Genomic DNA, 21,096 nt, shown 5'->3' with positions numbered 1-21,096 from the left:
CTTACTTGTTTGATGACTAATTTGAGCATGAAAATCTTTACTTTAATGGAGTGGGATGTGAAAGAATCACCCCATCACAAACAAAAGGAGGGCCCAAGATTGTTCACTATTTTATACAAAAGTGAGAAGATCAAAATTTATTAAAAATGTTAGTGCATAGAAATAGCTTCCCCTCAGCTCAACTTCTTCATTGTTATTCTTACAAAAGTCTTTGAATCAGAATTCTTAATCTGAAATTCATATTAAAATGAGATACGCTGATAGGAGAGACAAAAGTATACAGCAAATACACACAGGGGGAAATCTGCTGGTGGGCTGTTCCAAGGTCTTCTAAGTTTTGTTTTGGTCAAATAGTTAAGAGTTTATTGTTTTGCAGAAAATATTATGAACAGCAGAATATCTGGCTTACTCAGTATAAATCTGAATTCAGCAAAGATACTATTCTAACCATTTACTACAGTTTTAGAGGTGAACACTGTGCAGGAAACATGGCCAATGTTTTGTGAAAAGCAGCTCCTCCAAACCAACACTGGCCAGAAGAAGATATGAAACCAGTTCTCACTTAGCCCAACACTTGACCTTCTTGACCAAGAATACCCAGGACTGAAGGAAAATTTCTTTACATAGCCTGTGGGGAAGGGAGGAAGTATTATGATAGTTGTCATTTCAAGTAGCTGAGGCAAGGTCCCCCTCCCAGAATCGCAGAACCACCGAAGCTGGTAGGGACCTCTGGAGGTCAGCTACTGCAGCCCTGCTTGCTCAGAGCAGCTGCCAAAAACAATTAGGAGCTACGGCCCATTCACATTAAAGACAACCCACCCTCCTGATCACTGGAGGGATTTTGGAAATGCAATAGGATCCATACAGATGCTTCCAAAGAAAAGGGGGTGGGAAGGCTCTGAGTTCCTCTGTTCCCCTACTCATTAGGAGATGGGGGAAGATTTAAAAAAAAAAGAACCAACAAGTAAAATCTCTTGAATACATTTCTACAAAGTCATTCTAAAAGGCATGAGTCTGTAACTTTTCCATACTTAACCTCCAACGTTTATTTCATGGCATTTGCCACTCTTGCTCTTGTTCTAAGTGTTCCAGTTCTTGACATTTTCACCGGACCCTGAATTTCAAAGCAGCCTGGTTTCAATAACATTAAGTTAGCATATAAGCACTATAGTAAATACACAGTAAATCTCAAGCTGTGCAACACACTCTGAAGAAGTTTTCTGATCTATACTGTTTTGGGGTAAGATTTTTTTTTTTTATAACAAAGGATTAAAAAACCAAAACAACACAAAACCACAACCCTCTTCTACCATTGGTCCAATCAAATGAAACATCTGTTTAGAATTTTGTAATTGTTCTTCAATCTCCAAAAGAAAATAAAAATAGATGTCATTAGTTCAGCTCATTGATTTTTCTGCCTGTTTGAACCAATTGAGAAAAAATATTGATTAGGACTGATCCTTTCCTAAGGGCATCTGATAAAGAAAGGAATACAAAAATACCACTGAGGATAGCAAAAAAGCTTTGTATTATCAGCATCAAGCTTCTCCTAACTAAGTGCCTGAGGTCCCTGCGCAGAGGCAGATCACTTACACATGTAGTTAGGGGCATTCTCCACAGAGAACCTGCATGCTCACTCTGAACCTCATCTGCCAAGCACACATCCAATTACTAAAGAATAATCAATGACTGGTTATTCTCCTGAATGCTTGTCCGAGTCCTTGTCTGTATTACCATTGTCAATAAATGGGCATCACCCCTAAAAATTTAACTCTTTGGATTTCATAATGCATATAGCCAGTTTCAAGATACACAAAAAGTTATTTAAAGAAATGTTTTCCCTAAGGAATGAGTGTTCAATAACTGACTGGAAAAAAAAAAAAGGAAAAAAAGGCTTTTATTACAATCGGCTAAGAGCACGGCAAGCCTGATTCAAAGAGAAAAGAGAAAAAGATGTAAACATGACTGCTTTACTTTTCTGATTTATCCCTTTCAGAGAAACCAAGAAACAGTTTTGACAGCCTCAGGGAAAATGGCATGGCCTGACCTAAATAGGAAAGTCCTTCACAAGGGCCACTATCTCGACAAATGCTTTAAAGGGGTCACTTTCCTAAAGAGTATTCTCATAAAAATTAAATGCAGGGGAGTCATCTATTCAAGAATTGCAAGGGTGAGGGAAAAAGAATCATATCTACGTATAGGGAGTGGATTTATGCACTTTTGTCACAGAAAACAAGTAACTTTGCATTGCTTGCACGAAAGTGCAGCTGCAAAGGTACCTTCCATTCAAACTAACAAGCCAATCAACCATATGCTTATATCAAAATGATATACCTGAGATTTTAAAAAAAGCTCCTTAGTCAACTTATTTTAAAATGGTTCTGAAATTGATTCTTTCAAAGAATTTAAGCATGAAAATAAAAAGTAATTTGACTAATTCCAAAGTTTTCTTCTCCCCAGCCCAACTCTGTGACTCTTTAGATATCATTTGATGCCAAAACACTGCTCTGCCTTCAGTGAACTTCTAGGACACCAGCCAGCAGAATTCTAATATGTTGGTAAATAATTCTTTGATTTTACTTTGATATAAAAAAGAAAGCGGACAAGTAAAGGCCTACAGATGTCCTTATGTAATATTCCTTGCAGCTCTCTAGAATTTAGGCTCTATGCAGACAGGAAAGCCAAGCTGTCCTGAAAAGTACACAAGCAGTTTTAACAACCAAACTCTATACATTGCCTATCTAAAGTTTTACCTATTCAAAAATGCATTTGTTACAGGCAGATAGCCTTGTGCTTCTTGGTCTAAATCTTGTTCACATTCTTTTCTTCAACACAAACATTGGCAAACACTTTTAAGAACTCAGATTTTCCCAGTGTAACCATAGCCAAACTGTGCAATAGTTTCATCCAAATACAACCGTGTGCTTTACATTATTCATTATTTTCTATCAAAAGAATAATATGGTTGAGAATAAAAGCATTAGCCCATTATATGCAACTGATTATGACAGGCCCATTATGCTGGCATAATAAGGCAGGCTGCTTTGGCAGTGAAATGAGAGCTGCAACTCACCAACCACAAACTTAGATCTTGAAAACCTCCCCAACAGTCAACTAGATTCAACTAGATTTTATTTTTTCTATTTTTTTGCATTAGCTTCCTTTTCATAAAGTTTATGCTTTCAGTCCTAGTAGTCAGGCTGTACCTACTTAAAGCAGGAAAACTGCCTAGAGGTAAAAATAAGTACTTGAGTGTTTAGTTAAAAATTGGGAGCTTGGATACTTTTTTACTTTTACAAAATAATGTAATGCAACACCACTCATCTCAACCAAATCCCTCCATTATCCCGCCACAGTCGCTGACAAACTCACTTGGCATCTCTCTATTTCTCAGAATTACACAGAGCAGATGGCAAGTGCATTCCTTGCCTTACTGTAAACTTGAAATGTTGTCCTGGGTAGAGCACAAGTTTCATGTGCATGTCCTTTTTACTCAGTGAGTTATTTGGATGACTTAGAGCATGGCTATAATGTGTCTCAGTATTGCATGTCTTGCCTTATAGATAAATCTGACAAATTTGCATAAGCTGGGTTAAAAGAACATAACAAAAAGGAAAAGCCAAACTCTAGTAAACTTGCAAAATCCCTCAGCAAAGTTGTATATTTTGTTATGGTGTTTCCAAAGGAACACCCAGCACAACACTAAAACATTAACAAATAATTGCTCTGAAATCCTAGTACGGTAGAGAGGTTAGAGCTGTAAAAAGACCATTCACTCGGGTTCCACATCACGCAGTTTAAGCCAAAAATACAACTAAGATATAAAGTGTTGAATTTCACTTTACTCAAGTCTCCAGTCTTTGGAAACTGTAATGAATATGCACTCCAAAATAGGAGCTGAATTTGGGAAAAACACTGACATATGATGTAAATTCATTTTAAATTTAAATTTTAGAGATATGTTTGCAATTATCAGCATGTTGTTAAAGAATCTCATCCTGAGAATATCATCAAATAGTAATGTGAAATACAGTGTTACCATTTTGAGAACAAAGGGACTCTGAATGAGTAATCAATAGCAACTGGCAGAAAATGAGGCATTAATTATGATCCTCTCTAGTGTTTTGTCTCAAACAAGGTTTCATTAAATATATTGTGGTAACCTGTACATCTTCAAGCCATTACCAATAGATTTGATCAGATACATTTTTGGTCTGTTTCAGGTGGAGGAAAATATCAGATTTAGAAAACCAAAACAACATCTAAAGTGTTATATGATAACTTGAGCTTTTTTTTCTTGATCAATCTAAAGGAAATCAGGGGTTGCTAATAAAACATCTCAGGAGAGGATCCTCTAACAACATGTTGATAATTGCAAACATATCCCTCATTTTTAAAAAATACTTAGGTCTTATAATCTCAATGTAGTCTCTTGAAAATTTAATTATCATCTCCTATACCTAAAGTATCATGCAGGTTTGAGAAGATAATGACAGTCATCCATCAACTGCATCCTGCCAGTGTAATCAGGCTAATCTAGCTCACTGGATTAAAAACCAGCTACCTAGGGTACTAAATACCAAAGCGATGCAACATCGTAAACAAAATAACATTTAGCCTTACTGTCTTTCCAATTAATGTTTACACCAATGAAGATCAAGTTATCAATATATTCTCTTTTTATGCCAATGCTTTTCCAGATCACCATGAGCTGCTTATTCATGTGTGTACCTAAGCAGAGGCTGCTACCATGGCAAATTCTGTTCATGTGTAAATATACTGGGACTGAGCACAGAGACAGAAGAGAGAGAAGAAAGGAGTTTATTCAGAATTACATATATGGGGGGTTTTTTAGCAGTGAGGAGAGCAAAGATTAAATGCAAAGGGAAGGAATCATTTTGTATTCTTTTTGCATCTAAATGTCTTTAAAGCCCCTGATTAATACAAATATTTTGAAGGGTCCCTTCCTTCTCCTTTGCAATATTGGCTTTCTTGCACTGATGCTGCATATTGGCAAGACTACAAATTCAGTTTTACGCTTCTAAAGCAGCACCCTGCTGATGTTGGTGTCCAATCCCGGAGGTTATGCTGGCTCAGCTTGTCTTCGTTCATCCCCCCGGGCAAGGTATTTTTGCGTTGCTGACTGAATTCTAGGAAGGCATTACTAAGCATTGTGATTACAGGTCAGGCACCCCTCCCTTTGCCTTTGAATCTTTTCACTACATTATGAAAACAGTAACTTGAACAGCTTCCTTACTATGATTATACAAAAGCCACTTTCTGGAGAACTCCAAAATTCTACAAGAGAAGCTGCTGAGTGGTTATTCATGTATTTTTTTAATTTTTATGGTACCAGCCTCCTTGCTTTCCTTTATGATTACAAGATATTAGCATGAGGAGTCAATATTTAAATAAAAGATGTTACGCTGAGTCGTATTTACAGAAGCCAGACTATAAAGGATAGTATAAAGCTCAAACTATGCATCTGTTCCTCCCTCTGCATCTTCAGCAAAATTATTTTAAAATATTTCAGAACATTAGTAGATCATCTCTTGCATATAGTATAGAAGCTGTACGTCTCCTCTCCCACACAACTAAGAGAAAAAGAAATCTCTCTTGCTCTAAGCACCAAGTCAGAAAATTATTAACATGATGAGGGTACATTAATAAAGCAACCAGTTAGTTATTAGGACTTAACATGGAGAAGCCATATGTTTTCACATGTGATCAAGGGAGAGCTCAGTTCAATACTAGGGTGCTAGGAAATGGCCAGGAAATATCTTAGGCTACAGTCCTCTCTCCCGAATAACTGTTATGCTTCTCTCCCTGCTTTTTAGAAACCTGTACCATCAGGAGCATCAGTGTCTTCAAAAGCACTCCACAACACAGCTGAAACCAATACAAGCTGGATGGTTTAGTTCCATGAAGGAGGAACGTAAATGAGAAATCCTGTGCTTCCTTCCACCACTGAGTGACTGCCCAAGCTCTAGTCTCTCCCACCCATCCCAGGAAGCACTGCTCAGTAACAGGTTGCCTACATCACTCAACTCCCCCATCCCAATCCTACTCAGGGCCTCTACTCTTGACACCAGTTATTTGTGCAGATGTGTAGTTTGGGAAGGGACTTTATCTACCTATTAATTAAAAAAGGAAAGTAAATGGGGGCTTAACATACTAGAGTAATTACAGACAAAAGGAATACATAGTTCAAGAAAATCCAAAGGGCAATTCAGCTCATTCAGATAAACAGGCATGGCTAGGAGTACAGAGCTGAGCTAATATTTTCCCCATCCTCCACTAATACCATAAATTTGTAACTGAGAAGCACCCAGCTCTGAGGCAGTCAGTTTAGCTGGATGCAAATAGTAATTCACCAAAGAAGTTTTATCTGCACTCTGTACTATAACATTATTTTTACTTCCTTATGTAGCAACATGCAAGATAGTGTATATATATTAATTTACAGAATATTCATAACCTTAAATACAATCAGACACAAGCAAAAAATAAGGTGGCAAGAAAATTTGACAACCCTAAATAGTGTGAGAAAGAGAAGGGCAAAGACAAGAAACTGTTTGCCTGGTAAGGCATTGAAAATTATTCCTTACGGAACTGCTCACCCTTTAAAAATAGCATCCCTCCTCCAACTACAACAAATTCCTAACACCTGCTACCCACTTCATTCCAGGGGGAATGTCTTCCCTGATTAACTTCAGGTGGTCACCTCCAGCACTGGAAAAAGAAATCTAGCCTGTGCCCCATACATTTTTACTTTCTAAAAAGGTTCTGCAGACTCCTTATCTGCTGAGTGACAGGAGATATTTTCCCAATAGCACAATAAGTAATTCACTTCTAATAAATCATGGTGAACAGAAAGTTAATATTGCTTGATTCTTCTCGAGAAGTAAAATGAAGCAAAATAAACTAAAGTTCAGGCATTTCATCTGCCCTAAAACTATATATCCCTCTCCCCAGTCCCAATCTTTTAAGATGGTATCAGCTGGCAGAATCCAGAGTCACTGCTTCAGTTAACATTGTGTCAGCCTTTCCTTCAGCAGCTGCATTTCTTAGAGATTGATAGCTCAGCTGTAAAAATCTGCTTCAGGGAGACACCTGATATCAAAAGTGTCAGAGAAGGAGAGATTAAAAAGAGAAAATTTACAAAATAAAATCAGTTTTTCAGCTTTAAAGTTATATTGGTATTAAAAACCCCACACATGTACAAGCCTTAATATTTTTTATACTTCCATAACTCAGTATTACTTGGATTTAAGGAGACATCATGTTCTCTATACTGTTTCTAAAACTGTATGAAGAAAAGCAACTGGTGCCACGGCTTGTAGTCTTTCTAAGGTCTCACTCATCAGAAAGGTCCAGAAAATGATGTAATCTTCTGCCTCATTGGAAAGATCCATCTAAAGCATCCTCAAACATACACTAGGAGTGAGGAAGAAGAGCTTTCTTGTTTAATGGACACTGGTTAGCAGAAACCCTGGCAAAGCACCCTAGGAGCAACTGCAGTGTCAGGCTGCCACACTGATCCTCGGGGCTACACCTGCAGCCTGAGGATGATTTATCCAGGTGCCTTCGTACCCATCTGAAGAACAACCACCTTGGAAAATTCAATGTGCTACAAATATATTTTTCTAGTCTAACTCTTGCATTTTAAGTAACACCTCAGCTGTCAGATGCCACTAAAACCCTGCTCTACCCCACTATTCATAATCACTCATTTCTTTCACTCTTGTCACTTCCGAATTTTTTGTTCTCACAAAACTTGTCTTTCCAATTACATTTTTCATATTCTTCTCTACTTTTCCATTTTTATCAGTAAATCTCATTTTTGCTTCCCACATACATTTTACACATTCTTATCTCCTACCATTCACATTTTTGTCTGTATGCTTATTCTTACAGCTGTTTAATGTTACCTGATGCTTTATTAAAAACATTAAAATCAGTTACTCTTCTCCATTACACCAAATACACATCTTACAATTATATAATTTAGGAACATATTAAAACTATGTTTAAGTTGGTGCTATTTTCCTCTATTAATTTTTCTCTATGCATTAAACTGGCATTTATGCCTTTGTTTTAACTTTTGCTTGCTTAATCCTCACCACCCTGCCAGTAATACAAAAACGTTGCCATTTTTGCCTATGCACAATATGAACGGGCTTTTATGTTCTCCCTAGACAGCTCAAATTTCTGGAGTTGTACCCTTATGCTTCCATAGCTATTAGAGAGTGAGCTCTGAGATAGTACTTGCCCCAACATTGCAGAATTGTTCTTTAGGTTTGAATTCTGCTCAAGCTGCTTTAAAGTCTCTTTAAATTTTTAAGAGGCAAATTACTGACTATGCAAAGACAAAGTAACACACACTTGCAGACATTTCTTTTGCTGAAGTGATCATCTGTTAAATTGCCCAAGAAATTGGTGCTAAAGGCATTTTTCGAGTTTATTTCAGAAGTTCTTGTAGTGTTTGCTAAGAAACAAATTTTTTTGCACAAAAATAAAACAAACTTTTGAGCCCATTAGGATGTAACAGCTAACAGATACAGTCTAACATGCCACCATTTTATTCTTTAATAAATAGCTAAATTTGCAGACAACAAGATGTAAACCTTTAAAGTTCCATGTTAAATGGTGAAGAAAGGAAAAATTGGTAAATTTTGAAAAGTTGTCTGAAATCATGTCTTAATATGTTTACTTGAAGTATATTCCCATAAGGAGCACTAAGTATGGTGTTAATGTGCATAAAATGTTACTGTCATACTGCAAAATTCAGGCTAATTTAATAAAGCCTGATGTGCCTTACATCATGTTGCAATGATGCAATAATATGCTGCTAAATGAGTCACCTCACATTAGCTTCATGGCAACAGCAGAGTTGATGGCTATTGAAGGGAAAATGGGGTAGCAATATTACTGGAAATATTGATGGACCAGCTTTCTATTGCATTTTTTTCATCCAAGAAAAAGCTGCCTTATTTATTACCAACACACACAAAACTTATACAATAATAGCAGCAGAAATGAGTTAAAAATCCATCAGCCACTAAATAAAATATAGGTAGCATACACAGTATCATATAGATTGTCCATATGTTCTCAGTGTAGTGCTATATATTTCATGCAATATGTATAAATATCATGTACTATAGAGTAGTGTGTATTTTATACATTATTTTATATATATAGGATTGTACATAGTCTAAATGAAATGTATTTAGTAAATTCGAACCGTAGCTCCTTCCAGCATTCGTATATTCTACAGTTTTATCAGCAGCAGTTTTTTCTAACAGTTCTATAACTTCTGAAGTGTCCCATCATCATGTAGACCATTGAGATTAATGAGTAAGAAAAATTGAGTAAATTAAGATACGACTCTTTACAGGAAGACCACGCTTTAAACCACAAGTGGTGAATGCCTCTTTATTCCTGCCTAGCATCCATTACATTCAGCACTTGATCCTACCTCCTTTCCCAAACACAGGACAGTGTGTAGCCTTCAAATTATTATGAAGGAAGGATAAATGCGTTACCTCCACACATCAAAAAATCCATCATGTCTATTTTTCATGCATGATTGTTTAGAATGAAAATAGAACATTAAGGGAATAGTCACCAACAATTTACTATCTTGAGCCTAGTGAGGCCAGTGGGGAGAGACTGTGCCAGGCACATGAGAACAGGCACTTTGAGGCTAAAGGAGCATCCCCCCTGCCAATTATCCAGGGCACTCATGGGCTCCTGGGGATGAAGTTACCTTCTGTGAAGACCCACACAAACAATTAGAAGAATTAGTCTAACAGCTACACATGTACTGCACATTTATCTCAATTTCACTTTAAAAATAGTGCAGACCCCTGGCTTTCTTTGAGCTCAGACCTGTCAAACCAATGTGCAGTGACAGCTGGGGACCTTTTTGATGATACTGGAAATAGGAATCATGAATTCAATATCTGAAGTCTAATCTTTCTTTTACATAAGCTATTGCTTTCAGTACTAAATCACACAAATGTGAATAAAATCTTTTTTATTACAAGAAGCTTTCTTAAAATTTAACCTTTACCTGATTTATAATTTGTGAAAAGAAGCCCTTCCCAAAACTGCAATTACATGGCCAACAGGAATGGTGGAGTCCCCTCAAAAATCACAAACCACCACCCTCCCTCCAATTCAGAGACACAAAAAAGAGACTTTGTGTCAAGTCATGTAGCATCACATTTCATTCTGACAGCAAAATAGAGTTTTTAATATTTCTTCTAAAAGCTGTCACTTTTTTCTCCAGGTAAAAATTTTTTACGTTCATCTAAATCAGCTCTGCATAAGCCTCAATTTGTCATCTTACCTATCCACTTAGAGTCTACATACTTTTGGATGCTCCTTTTTGGCTTGCTTAAAACACCTGATGGAACAAAAACCTGAAAACGAGCACTTCCTGCTAATAAAATATTCGCAAATTAGCCATATTTACGTTCTTGTGACTAAATGTTACAGCTGAATCAGATTCCATTACCTAAATTGCTCAGGTTCTTAAGCTACACTGAAAATCAATCACACTTCAACTCCTACAGCCTAAATATAAAGCCTGTAGGTAGCAAACAGTCCCTACAAATCACTGCTTAGATTATTTTCAGTAAAAGGTGAGAATGAGTCTGAAACATTGCAGTTTACAGTGGTTTTTGAAAATTTTCATTGCAGCCTTCTGTAAATTCAGAAAGTAAAACTTAAAACTCCTCCCACTTCCATACCAGGTTATTAATACCCTTTACACAAGTAACATAAGGAAAGGAGGTAGAAGAAGGAAGGATTCAAGAGTATTTGGGGAAGTTAGGTATTTTCAATTCACCTGTACCCAATAACACACTCAGGAGACTGACTGGCTCTTGCCATTTTACAATTTCAGAAACCTTAGCCACTGTCCTTAAGAACTCCTGGTTCAGAGCAGAGACTAGAAAAGAATGGGGTTGGTTGGTTTCAGAGAGGAAGAAAAGTAGTGGCTTTTAATTCCTCAACAACCTAAATTTCCTTTTTTTTTTTAAGAACATTGGAAGAAATAGACTACAAATGTCAGAAGATAATGAAGAATTGATAGTGATTCAGCTGGAATACAGTATGTAAAATTAATTTCCTTCTCAGATTGCATAAGAGGTGTTTTAATATGGCTTTTACCAATTCCACATTTCACAGGTGAACTGAGGAACCGAGGAGAACTAAAACTAATGCTGAATACAGAGCGAAGCTGATTAAAAAACAGCTAAGAGTTTATGATCAACAGTGGGTGAATGTATTAACTGAGACTTTGCAGGCATCTGTTTTGGGCATCATTCCACCTCTTAATTAGTGACTTGGATGAAAAATGAAGACTACATTTACTAAATTCACAAAGCAAATAACCCATAAGGATCTACAAATGCAGTGCAAGCCTGGAATTCAAAATTGCACTGACAAATTTAGAGACGGTAGAAGGAACGTGTTAAAAAAGTAAATAGATTTTTGTACATGGAACCTGTAAACTGAAAAATACAGGGTGAGGAATAACAAGCTAGCCAGCATTACCATAAAAAGGTATTGGGAAATTTTAGATCACTATGATTGAAATATGTAGCTGAGACTGGAGATTTGTTAGGAAAATAGGCAAATACCACACAGGGAAAAATTCAGTATTGTCTGAAAGATCCAGGAAATTTCTTTTTGCCATAGTGTTAAGGCCCTAGGTGAGCTACTTGACCTCACTTAAAACATTGGAATTCCCTAGGGTTGTGAACCTACTGGAGAACATTCAGAGCAAAGCATAAGCTTTTCTACTAATATTTCAGTTGAGACAGAACCTGTTACATATCCACTGCTACAATATACCTGCACTATACACACCCATGTAAAAATTAACTGCAGTTATGTCTATCTTTTCTAAGGACTCCTTATCATCTTAATCATCTAATGGTTTTTCCAGCCTCTACAGGCTTAAAAGAGAATAGATTCTTCTCCATGTCCACTGTCTGTAAGACAAGAGCTAGCTACTTTAATTACAATGATGTTTAGATAAAGCACCAGGGAAACTTTTTGAGAGAACTACACTCAAATAGTGGAAAACAAGACCCAGAGTGGTCATGCAGTCTCTTCCATCTCTAGACTTTTTTGAGAACTGACCACATGAAGCCTCTGTAAGGGACAATGCAGCCAATTCTTCATTTGGATTGTAATGACCTCTCATGATCACTTTAGACCTTCTCTATGACAGATTTCAAACACAGGAGCTGCAATGAGAGCTGTATTTCAAGCACTACCATGCCATTTACAAAAACCAAAAAAAACCTCTAAAGATTCAGAAATCCCACCACATTCCAAGTTAAATGAATTCAAACACTGTCAGATTTACCTGACAAAGACCAAAATAAAATACAAACTGTAATTTATCACATTAATCTAATGGAATTAAAATTTAATTCAAGGTTAACTCTATGTTCACTTTTTATTATCCTGAATATAAAACCAATACAGATTTACCTACAGTAACATTCTCCCCACATACTAAAAATTTTAAAGAAAAAGAAACTGAGGGAGATTAAATAGTAGAAAGCTTATCAAAGTGATAAACAGAACTAAAAGAGATGTTAATAGAAACAAATATGTGTAAGATTCTAGGTTTAAAATAGCTATATGTAAAAAATTAATATTAAATGGTACTAGATAGAAACAATCCTAAATATATAAAGGTATAAAAGGATTTTCCTCACTGAGAAACCAAACAACAGAAACTACACTCGTTCCTGCAAAGCAGAATAGAATTTTATGCAAAGTTCATATAAAACCATTTTCCAATACAAAACATTAACTTAATGAAAGAGTATTGTGGAAATTAATTTGCTTCCAAACTAATGTCAAGTTTAAGTTATTATATTTAAATACAGTACATACAGAGTTATTTCAACAATAGTAACAACACTAATACAATGTTTTACTGTCTAGACTGGCAATAATGTGACGCCCATAACTCTAAGGTAAAGAGCTATACTGCTTTTTGGGAGAATGTTACTGAAAGCTCACCCATACAGCTACAAATGGGTCTTTGTTTGCCACATCTGCGTTGCAGAGAAGTAGTAAAGGCTGTGAGAATGATCCTTTCTTAATAGGGGAAGCATTGCCACATGGTGCTGCCCATTCACACTTCCCAAGCTACTAGTTAAAAACCAAGATGTCAAACTCATATGCTAAATTTTATCCTCCAGAAGAAAGAGACCCCTGAAAATATCAGTTCAAAGGAAATAGTCAACCTACAGTAAAATTAAAAAAAGATTCCTCTTTGAGAAAATAAACATAAAGCAGTATCTTAGAATCATAAACATATTAGTTATTTAAATCTTTATCAACAGACACTGAATGTAATCACATGGTAATTATACTTTTCAAACAGTCAAATTTCCTGTACATTTGAAACAGACTTTTAAACAATGATCAAAGTATGCTTAGTCTGGCTCATTAGAAATCACATGAAGGAAATCATCACTCTAAAATGAAGAGACTCTACTTACTTGACAGCCTGGTAAGCCCGTGTCTCTACCATACAGTGGAAATGGACCTCTGTCTGAGGTTTTTCCTACAAAAGAAAGAAATTTAAAATTTGGTTATTTTTAAACTCCCCTAGACATCCACATCAGTTGTCCATATATATGCAATTCAGAAAATCTATTCACATCATAGTAAATTTACAAACATCAAGTTGCATGAAAAAAATCAGGTTTTTATACATCTGTGTTTAACACACTCAAACAACACTACAATAATAGATTACATATTTACCTAATTAAATTCCTTTTGTAACCAGTCAGATACTATAAAATATTCCTATTCAGTATGTTTAAATACAAAAGGCAAAGGTCCGTTTTCATTTCCATTATCAACAAGCAAAGGTAGAGACACTTTGAGACATTTCTCCTTCCTGCATGAAAGTAACACTTAGCTGGTATCCATCTTAGACAATGAATATACTGAGCAATAAAATAAAACCACATGAAAAGCAAACAAAAACTTCATTCAGAACAGTAAAACTCAGGCCAACCTTAAACCACGGCCGATTCATTCAGCTCAACACTCACCCCTACATCCTTAAAAATCTTTTTGTTTAATGTACATGTTAATGTTAATGTTTAATGATAAGCAGGTACAAAACTCAAGCAAGACAACTGGGCAAGACAGCAAAACATATATTATTTTTGCCAAATATGCAATCTTGTCCTGTAGGTAGCACATACAGAACACTGTGCCTCATGCAGAGTGGCTGCCTTCTGATGTTGCTGTCTGAGGTCACAAGACATTAGCAATGGGTTTGCCAGTTCCAGGAAAACTACTTAGTGCTGTATTTATTTGTTAGGTATGCCACCAAAATGGCATGTTTGTATATTAAAACTCAGTGTGCAAGTTCTCCAGTAGCGCTCAGGATCAACACCTTGAAAAAAATCTTGAATAGAAGCCCGCTGAACAATGCCAAGCATCAGACACTCATCAAGTATGTGTATAACAGAAAACACCGTGCATGTGCCTGCCCTAATTATGACACAGTTAGGACTCAGTAAAACCCTGTACCACTACTCAGAGTCTTATCCAAAAGCAAGCATTAATTAACCAGATCTACCCATTTGAAAATGAATGCTATCTCACCCAACTAGGCATTCCCTTTGCAAACAATGTGTGTGTTCTCCTCTCCTAATAAGAAGAAAAAGTAGCCTTTCTTCCACATTCCCATTTCAGGGATAAATAGCTACATGATATTGCAATTGCACTTCAAGAATAGGACTTCCTTTGCTTTTTCTGATTTTTCTCTCTTACTACCAAAAATCCCTAAATATAATTTCATAAGAGGAGAATATAAAGTATGCTTTTTGGTCATTTTAAAAGTGCATCTTGTGTAAGCAGGGAGAAAGAGGAAGTCTGAATCTCTTGGAACCACATCTCTGCAAGATTATAATCTTGATAACTAGCACTAGTATGGTCAACAATAGTTTGCTTGAAAAATGGCAGCTCTGCTGTAACAAAGGGAGGAAAAATTCTACATTTTTCTGCCGAAGCAATTTGCCTCTAACAACTATCAAGCACCAAGCAAATAAAATACCTAGCATGCAAAATTATAAGTAGTAGGATGAATCATGCTGTTCATATTAAACCAGACTCAGCATTTTCTTTCCAGAAAATGAGAATCTCATATCACATGATAAACAACTTTGACTGAAGTATGCAGTATTCCAGGCAGGCTTTAAAACAAATATTTGTACAAGAGTCAATTACACAGGCTAGAAAAATTATGATGTAAATTATGGTTTGTGTAGCAAGCAAGAAATTGTTAGATAAGAATGCATAAAATCATGTTATTTAAATGTTATATTTTTTTAAAGTATGGCAGATTCATATTAAAGGAGAAAAGCTTACTAGAACAGCTCAATCCATGGTAAATTTGGTTCTGAGAAGTGACCAGGAAAAGTCAAGGCTTTCTGATGCTGTAGTGCCTAAATATTTATCAAAAATTAGTTGGAGCAAATTAACATTTAACCTGTGTTCAAATGCCTCAGCTTTTCAATGAAGGGTTTGGAAAACAACCTAGGATCAACTATGAGAGGATGCCTTTCATAGATAGTGTCCCAAACACATTCCCAGTGCAAGCACTTAGACAGGACTCTCAAACTTGCAGTAGTGCCACAATGTTAAAGGCACACATTTTTTAAACACCAAAAATTAACAGGCACACACTACAGCAACACACATCGAGCCCACACTCAAGCCCTGCTCCTGGTTGTCTCTCCAACTATGGAACTGCACCCTGTGGTCCCTCATGTGGCACTGGAACAATGTCAGCAACTTCATCACCACGTTAGCACAGCACAAGGATGGGACAGAGGTGAGCAATCCTGGGCACCATTAGAGCACATTACAGGAGTTCACTGAAGCCCCTGAAGCTTCAGTGAGAAAAGATCAAGGTTGCCCAGCATCATGCTGTCTGGCCATAGCACTTCACTACCAACACCATGGAAAAGGTGACAGTACAGATTTCAAATTGCCTGTTGTCATTTCAACACACTTCAGCTGCTCCAGTCTAGGCAAAATGCTAATCTCACTATTTAAACCTTTGTAAGCTGAAGAGAAAATACCTAGCAATACTTCACAAGTACTTGAAAGGTGGGTAACATTCTTGTTGGTTTACAAGAAGGTAGGTCCCATACACACTCTCTGATCAATGCATGGGCAGTCTCTAGCATCCAGTAAAATTCATACACATGCCCAAATATATCAAAGGAGAATCCCTTTGTTGGTTTTTAGCTTATGAAATACCTTTCTTATTTACTCATACTCTCTACAGATTGACTGAAGAGCATAAAAATGTAGAGGTTACAATAAAACCCAAACCTACTGGAGTGCCAGTGCTTATGAGAATGCAACCTTTAAAAATACAGTGAGACTGAGAGCCAAAGCAGACCCTAAAATGACTTGCAGGTTTACCCCAGAAGACTTGCAGTTGGGTCTGTTTCACCCTCTCTCAGGTCTTATCTCAGTCAGTGCTCACTACACAGACAGCAGTAGTCTCTTTTGCATTACAGCTGGAAATTCAGAAACACTAATGCTCGGCATTTTGGGGACATAAGGAAACTCACTATGGCACCCAACATTAATTAGAAGAAGGAGAGGAGTCTGCAAAAAACACTAAATTACAAAATCCTCATCGAACACTTCCATTTGCACAGGTTTGTGTAGACATGGATGTAAGGAAGTGTGCAGACATATCAGCTGGGAAGGTAAAGCAGATGCCCAGATGAAGTTTATTTCCTCTTCAGATCTGATTTTATTTTCACACAACAAAAAAGTTAGATGCTGTCATTTCAGAATCCAAATCTATGTCTTGCTTACAAAGAAGCATCATGGTAAACTTTTCTTCAGGTTACATACTAGTGGCTCTATATACCAGAGTTGTGCCTTCCAAGCACATTTGGAATAAAGCAAGAGACATTTAAAAACAATTGAGTTGGTTATATACAAAAAATTTACATCTGCACAGGTCAATTCACAAGGCATTTGAATATTTTAATAACTTGGAATTAATGTGCTTTATTGGGCTTTCGGGGTTTTTTTGAATTTTCATGTGTTTTTATCAGGAAAAATCTCAAGGACCAAGTCACCACCTAACAGGCTTAAAGTTCAGGGACTATGGAATTAAAAGAAACCCAACCAAGAAAATCCCACTAGGCATTTTGAACCACAAATATTTCCCAACGGCGTAAATTTAAAACCTTGACACATTCTCTATCAATTCAAACATTAATAGGCATTTAGTAAATAATTTTTTTCTCTTGCAATCACTTGTCTAAATGTAATATGCTCACAACTTAATATAGCCTTTGAATACCACATGAGGAATTGTCTTCCACAATACATCTACATGCATAACAGCTGTGCAGCCTAAATACTCTTAACACAGAACGAACTGAAACAGCAAGATGCAAAGTGATAGTGAGCTGAAAACAGCACTACATTAACTCAGTTGAGGACTACTTCAGTGAATGTGCTATAAATGCCTGCCAGTATAAAACAGCCTTTTCCCACTGCTAGATAATGCTTGGCTTATGAGAAGATGACAGAACTCTCAAAAAATTATTTCAATTCCCACAGAATTAACCCTTTACAGACTGAAGATCTTTCTGTGCATTGCTAAGAATTTGTTTGGTTGGCAATATGGAAAGCAACAACATCTTTTAATGAAGCAATGTTTATCATTCAGTATGAATGCTATAGTGACCACAGCTGGCAGCTGCTCTGTTTGTCAGACATGAAATATGTCTGCCCTACTTGTACAGAGAATCCAAGTGAATACTGACGCTTGTTTTTACAGTTTCTAAACATCATTTCATCACTGATATAACACTTTGAACTGGTCCCTACAGATAGCCTACCCAAAAGTCAGTGTATAACAAAACATTGTTGACAACTTCGAGAATTTATTTTTCTTTTCAAGTTATTAAAATGGTGTTGGTAATTCAGCTAGAAATGAATTTTTATACTGCTTTCTCCCCCTCCACATCCAGCAAAGTATGTGTCTGTTACCCACAGAATGAATACATTCAAATAATTTTTCATATGCAGATCCAATGTATCAAGGAACAAGCTTCACAAGCTACACTGACAGGCACATACAAAAGATACAAGAAAAACCTTCAACAAAGACATTTTTCTACTAATCAATATTGCTTTCCAAATTACCATGAAGTAGAAAGTACACAAAGTTCATAGAATAAGATTATTGCTGGTCTGCTCTTTATTTTTTAAAATTTTGTTGGCATTAAAAATTTCTTATTCAGCAATTATTCAGTACAGTGGAAAAAAAATTGTTTGATTAAAACACAAGTCCATCCCTGCTCCTAGGACTTGTTGTGTTGCCTTCATTGAGGCAAGACTGACACATGCAGCCATAAAAATTTTTACTATATATCCATACATTTTACACAGCAGCAGAGGAATAATTTCTTCCTTTTCTACTGCTATATAGCCTACTCATTAATAGAGGCTGTAACAGTTTTAGTATCTTCTCTCTAGCATTTAAAAGATCTGTAATGCACACATGTATATATTGTGAATACATATCAAAATACAACATACATTTTTCCTTATGATATTTGAGACCAGAACTCCTGGAAATGAAACAGATCTGGAGCAAACACAATTTGAAGAAATGGCTTAAAACAAATGACCTCCTATTCTCTTCATGACAATGTTTAAGTATTATTGGCTGATGTGTGCCAAGCATGCTGCTGGCTGCACTAAGGATGTTTAACAACCCAGTGCCAACAAGTGCAGCTGCTGGACTTGCAGCACCCTCCTCCTGTTCATCCCAAGCCAAATTACTCACTCAGCTATGAACAATGAAGCAGCAACACAGGAAAATGCCAAGTGCAAGTGAGATTAGTGATAAACTACAGGATCCCTACAGAGGTCAGTGATTAGCAGGTCCCCAGTCGTAATCACTTTCCTAACCTAGCCTTTATCTCATCACATGCTCCATCTTAGCTCAGTCTTCTGACTGCAAGCAGCTTCCCCAGTCAATATCCCTCTAAGTCTTGCAAATTCATCCACGATCTCATACCTTTTAACAAAGCAGTCAAACCTACACAATACGGAATATCTGCAAACTTGTAGGACAAATTTTTAACCTTAAGTTTAATAAGTAATTAATACACAATAAAATCATATTACTGGAAAAATTGTAATAAAGTAACAGAACAGAAGAAAAACTAAAAACATACTTAGCCGGAAATGCCATGCCCAAGTGTTTATCAGCAATGCAGTCTATATAGCTCATCATAAAAATTCTATGTACAGACTGCAATTAGTGAAAAAATGTTATAGTATTTTTCCCCATACTGTGACATCTTCTAAGACCAATTTTCCCAGACAGCAGAAGTAAACGTTTTAGAAAAACTTGGTTTTAACACTACAGATTTGCTCCCTCCTCCTTTTTTTGGCCAAAATTTTGAAAGACTGGGATCCTATGAAATTAATGACTGTCAAGAAGTAAAAGTCTAAGATTTTGAATGAGATTTATGGGGTTTACCCATCCAATCTCAGGTCTGCCAGGAATCTCCAAGGATTCTCCATGCCTTAAATTCTCATTTGTAAGAAGACAGCATTATACTTCTGTTATCTAGTCCTATTACTTATTTGGAGCAAGAAGTGCTTTTCACATTCAAATAATCCAAAATGTGAAAATTCTGAAGATGGAATTACCTGTAATCAACCTCCCATTATAACTTTTGCAATTTAGGAACAAATATTGAATTATTGCTTTTGTTGACATTTGGACAAGATGATCTGGAAAAAAAAATTCAGTTTGTTTTCCAGAGACTCTAAAGATCAGAAGTTTTTATATTTACAGTTGTGTCAGCATTTGCAGATGCCTTTCACTATGAAAATTCTACTGATTGAACCAGCCAGGCAATAAATCTCAGAGTATATTTATAAAGATGTTAAACACAGAAGTCAAGGGATTTCTCACAACTTCTTTAACACAATATTTTTTTAAAAAATAATGTCAGTGTGTGAAGAGGTATTAAAGAACCTGCTTCTCAAAGACATGCCTTTGACACATCCATCCCATTGATTTGTAAGTACATCTAAGAAAAAATGGAGTATTTTGTCAGTTTGCAGATCACTGCACAGATCTTGTGCTATAAAAACAATTTATTAACGTTCTTATGTACTTCTTATGTACTTAAATACACAGGAGGTAAAGGTGGACTAAATTCCACATTATATTTGGATTGACCCTATGAACTCATAATTTATATGCTCATGTCAAACTAAGAACAGTTCTATTCCAACAGAGGCTGATCCATGAGGGCTCCTTCCTCAGTACTATTCCTGTCCCTCCACTTAGCAGGCTTACACTGTGCTGAATAACAAATCAAATGTTTGCAAGGCTAAAAGGCACTGAAGTCGCTGGCAGGAAGAATGCACAGCAGTAACTGAGGGAAGAGGGGTACAAACCTGAAGAAAGAACTTTCTTCTCTTCCTCCCCCAAGCATATGTGGGCAAGTATCTGAGATCCAAAGAGTTCCTGAATAGCTGTTTTATGTAGTTTCAAATTCTCCACTAGTATGTCTACCCCAGGCTAACCTTACCATAAATAATGTAAACACTCTATGAACCCATTAATATGTGTTACACATAGCGAGAACATCCAGTGAGAAACAGATTAAAAATATACCAAAAATGAGGGAAATCGGGGATATTGAATATGCAGAAAACAATAACCAAAGTGAATTTGCATATGAACACACAAACATTCCACATTGGTGGCACTTGTCATATACATTTACTTACCTATCCATCCCATGTTTTTCTAGAGTATCCAAGTGTCTTCACTTTGTCTATTAAAATATTTCTCCTTTTGCCATCTTCCCCCACCTCATCCCCAAGGGATTTGGTTAAAATTCTCAAGTAACTAACAAAGTTGCTACTTATAGTTAACATGAAAAGCATCCCTTGCTCTCCTGGTGTGGAATTTGTCCCAGATCTAAGAACAAAAATTACTTTGAACATCAATTACCTTCT

At 36.4% G+C, this 21,096-nt stretch overlaps 1 protein-coding gene across 6 annotated transcripts in view; it reads right to left on the bottom strand.

Moving 5' to 3' along the window:
• The window catches only part of TCF12 (transcription factor 12), a 161,481-nt gene that overhangs the window by 56,326 nt on the left and 84,059 nt on the right, over positions 1–21,096 (bottom strand). For all 6 annotated transcript variants that reach the window (XM_069025992.1, XM_069025990.1, XM_069025991.1 and 3 more), the window contains exon 7: positions 13,542–13,606. In XM_069025992.1, the coding sequence (XP_068882093.1) occupies positions 13,542–13,606 (65 nt within the window). The remainder of the gene's footprint in view (positions 1–13,541; positions 13,607–21,096) is intronic.

Source organism: Aphelocoma coerulescens, chromosome 10, assembly GCF_041296385.1.
Source record: "Aphelocoma coerulescens isolate FSJ_1873_10779 chromosome 10, UR_Acoe_1.0, whole genome shotgun sequence".
NCBI classification, from domain to species: domain Eukaryota; kingdom Metazoa; phylum Chordata; class Aves; order Passeriformes; family Corvidae; genus Aphelocoma; species Aphelocoma coerulescens.
The sequence above is the reverse complement of the archived record's forward strand: the minus strand, read 5'-3'. Positions and strand labels throughout refer to the sequence as shown.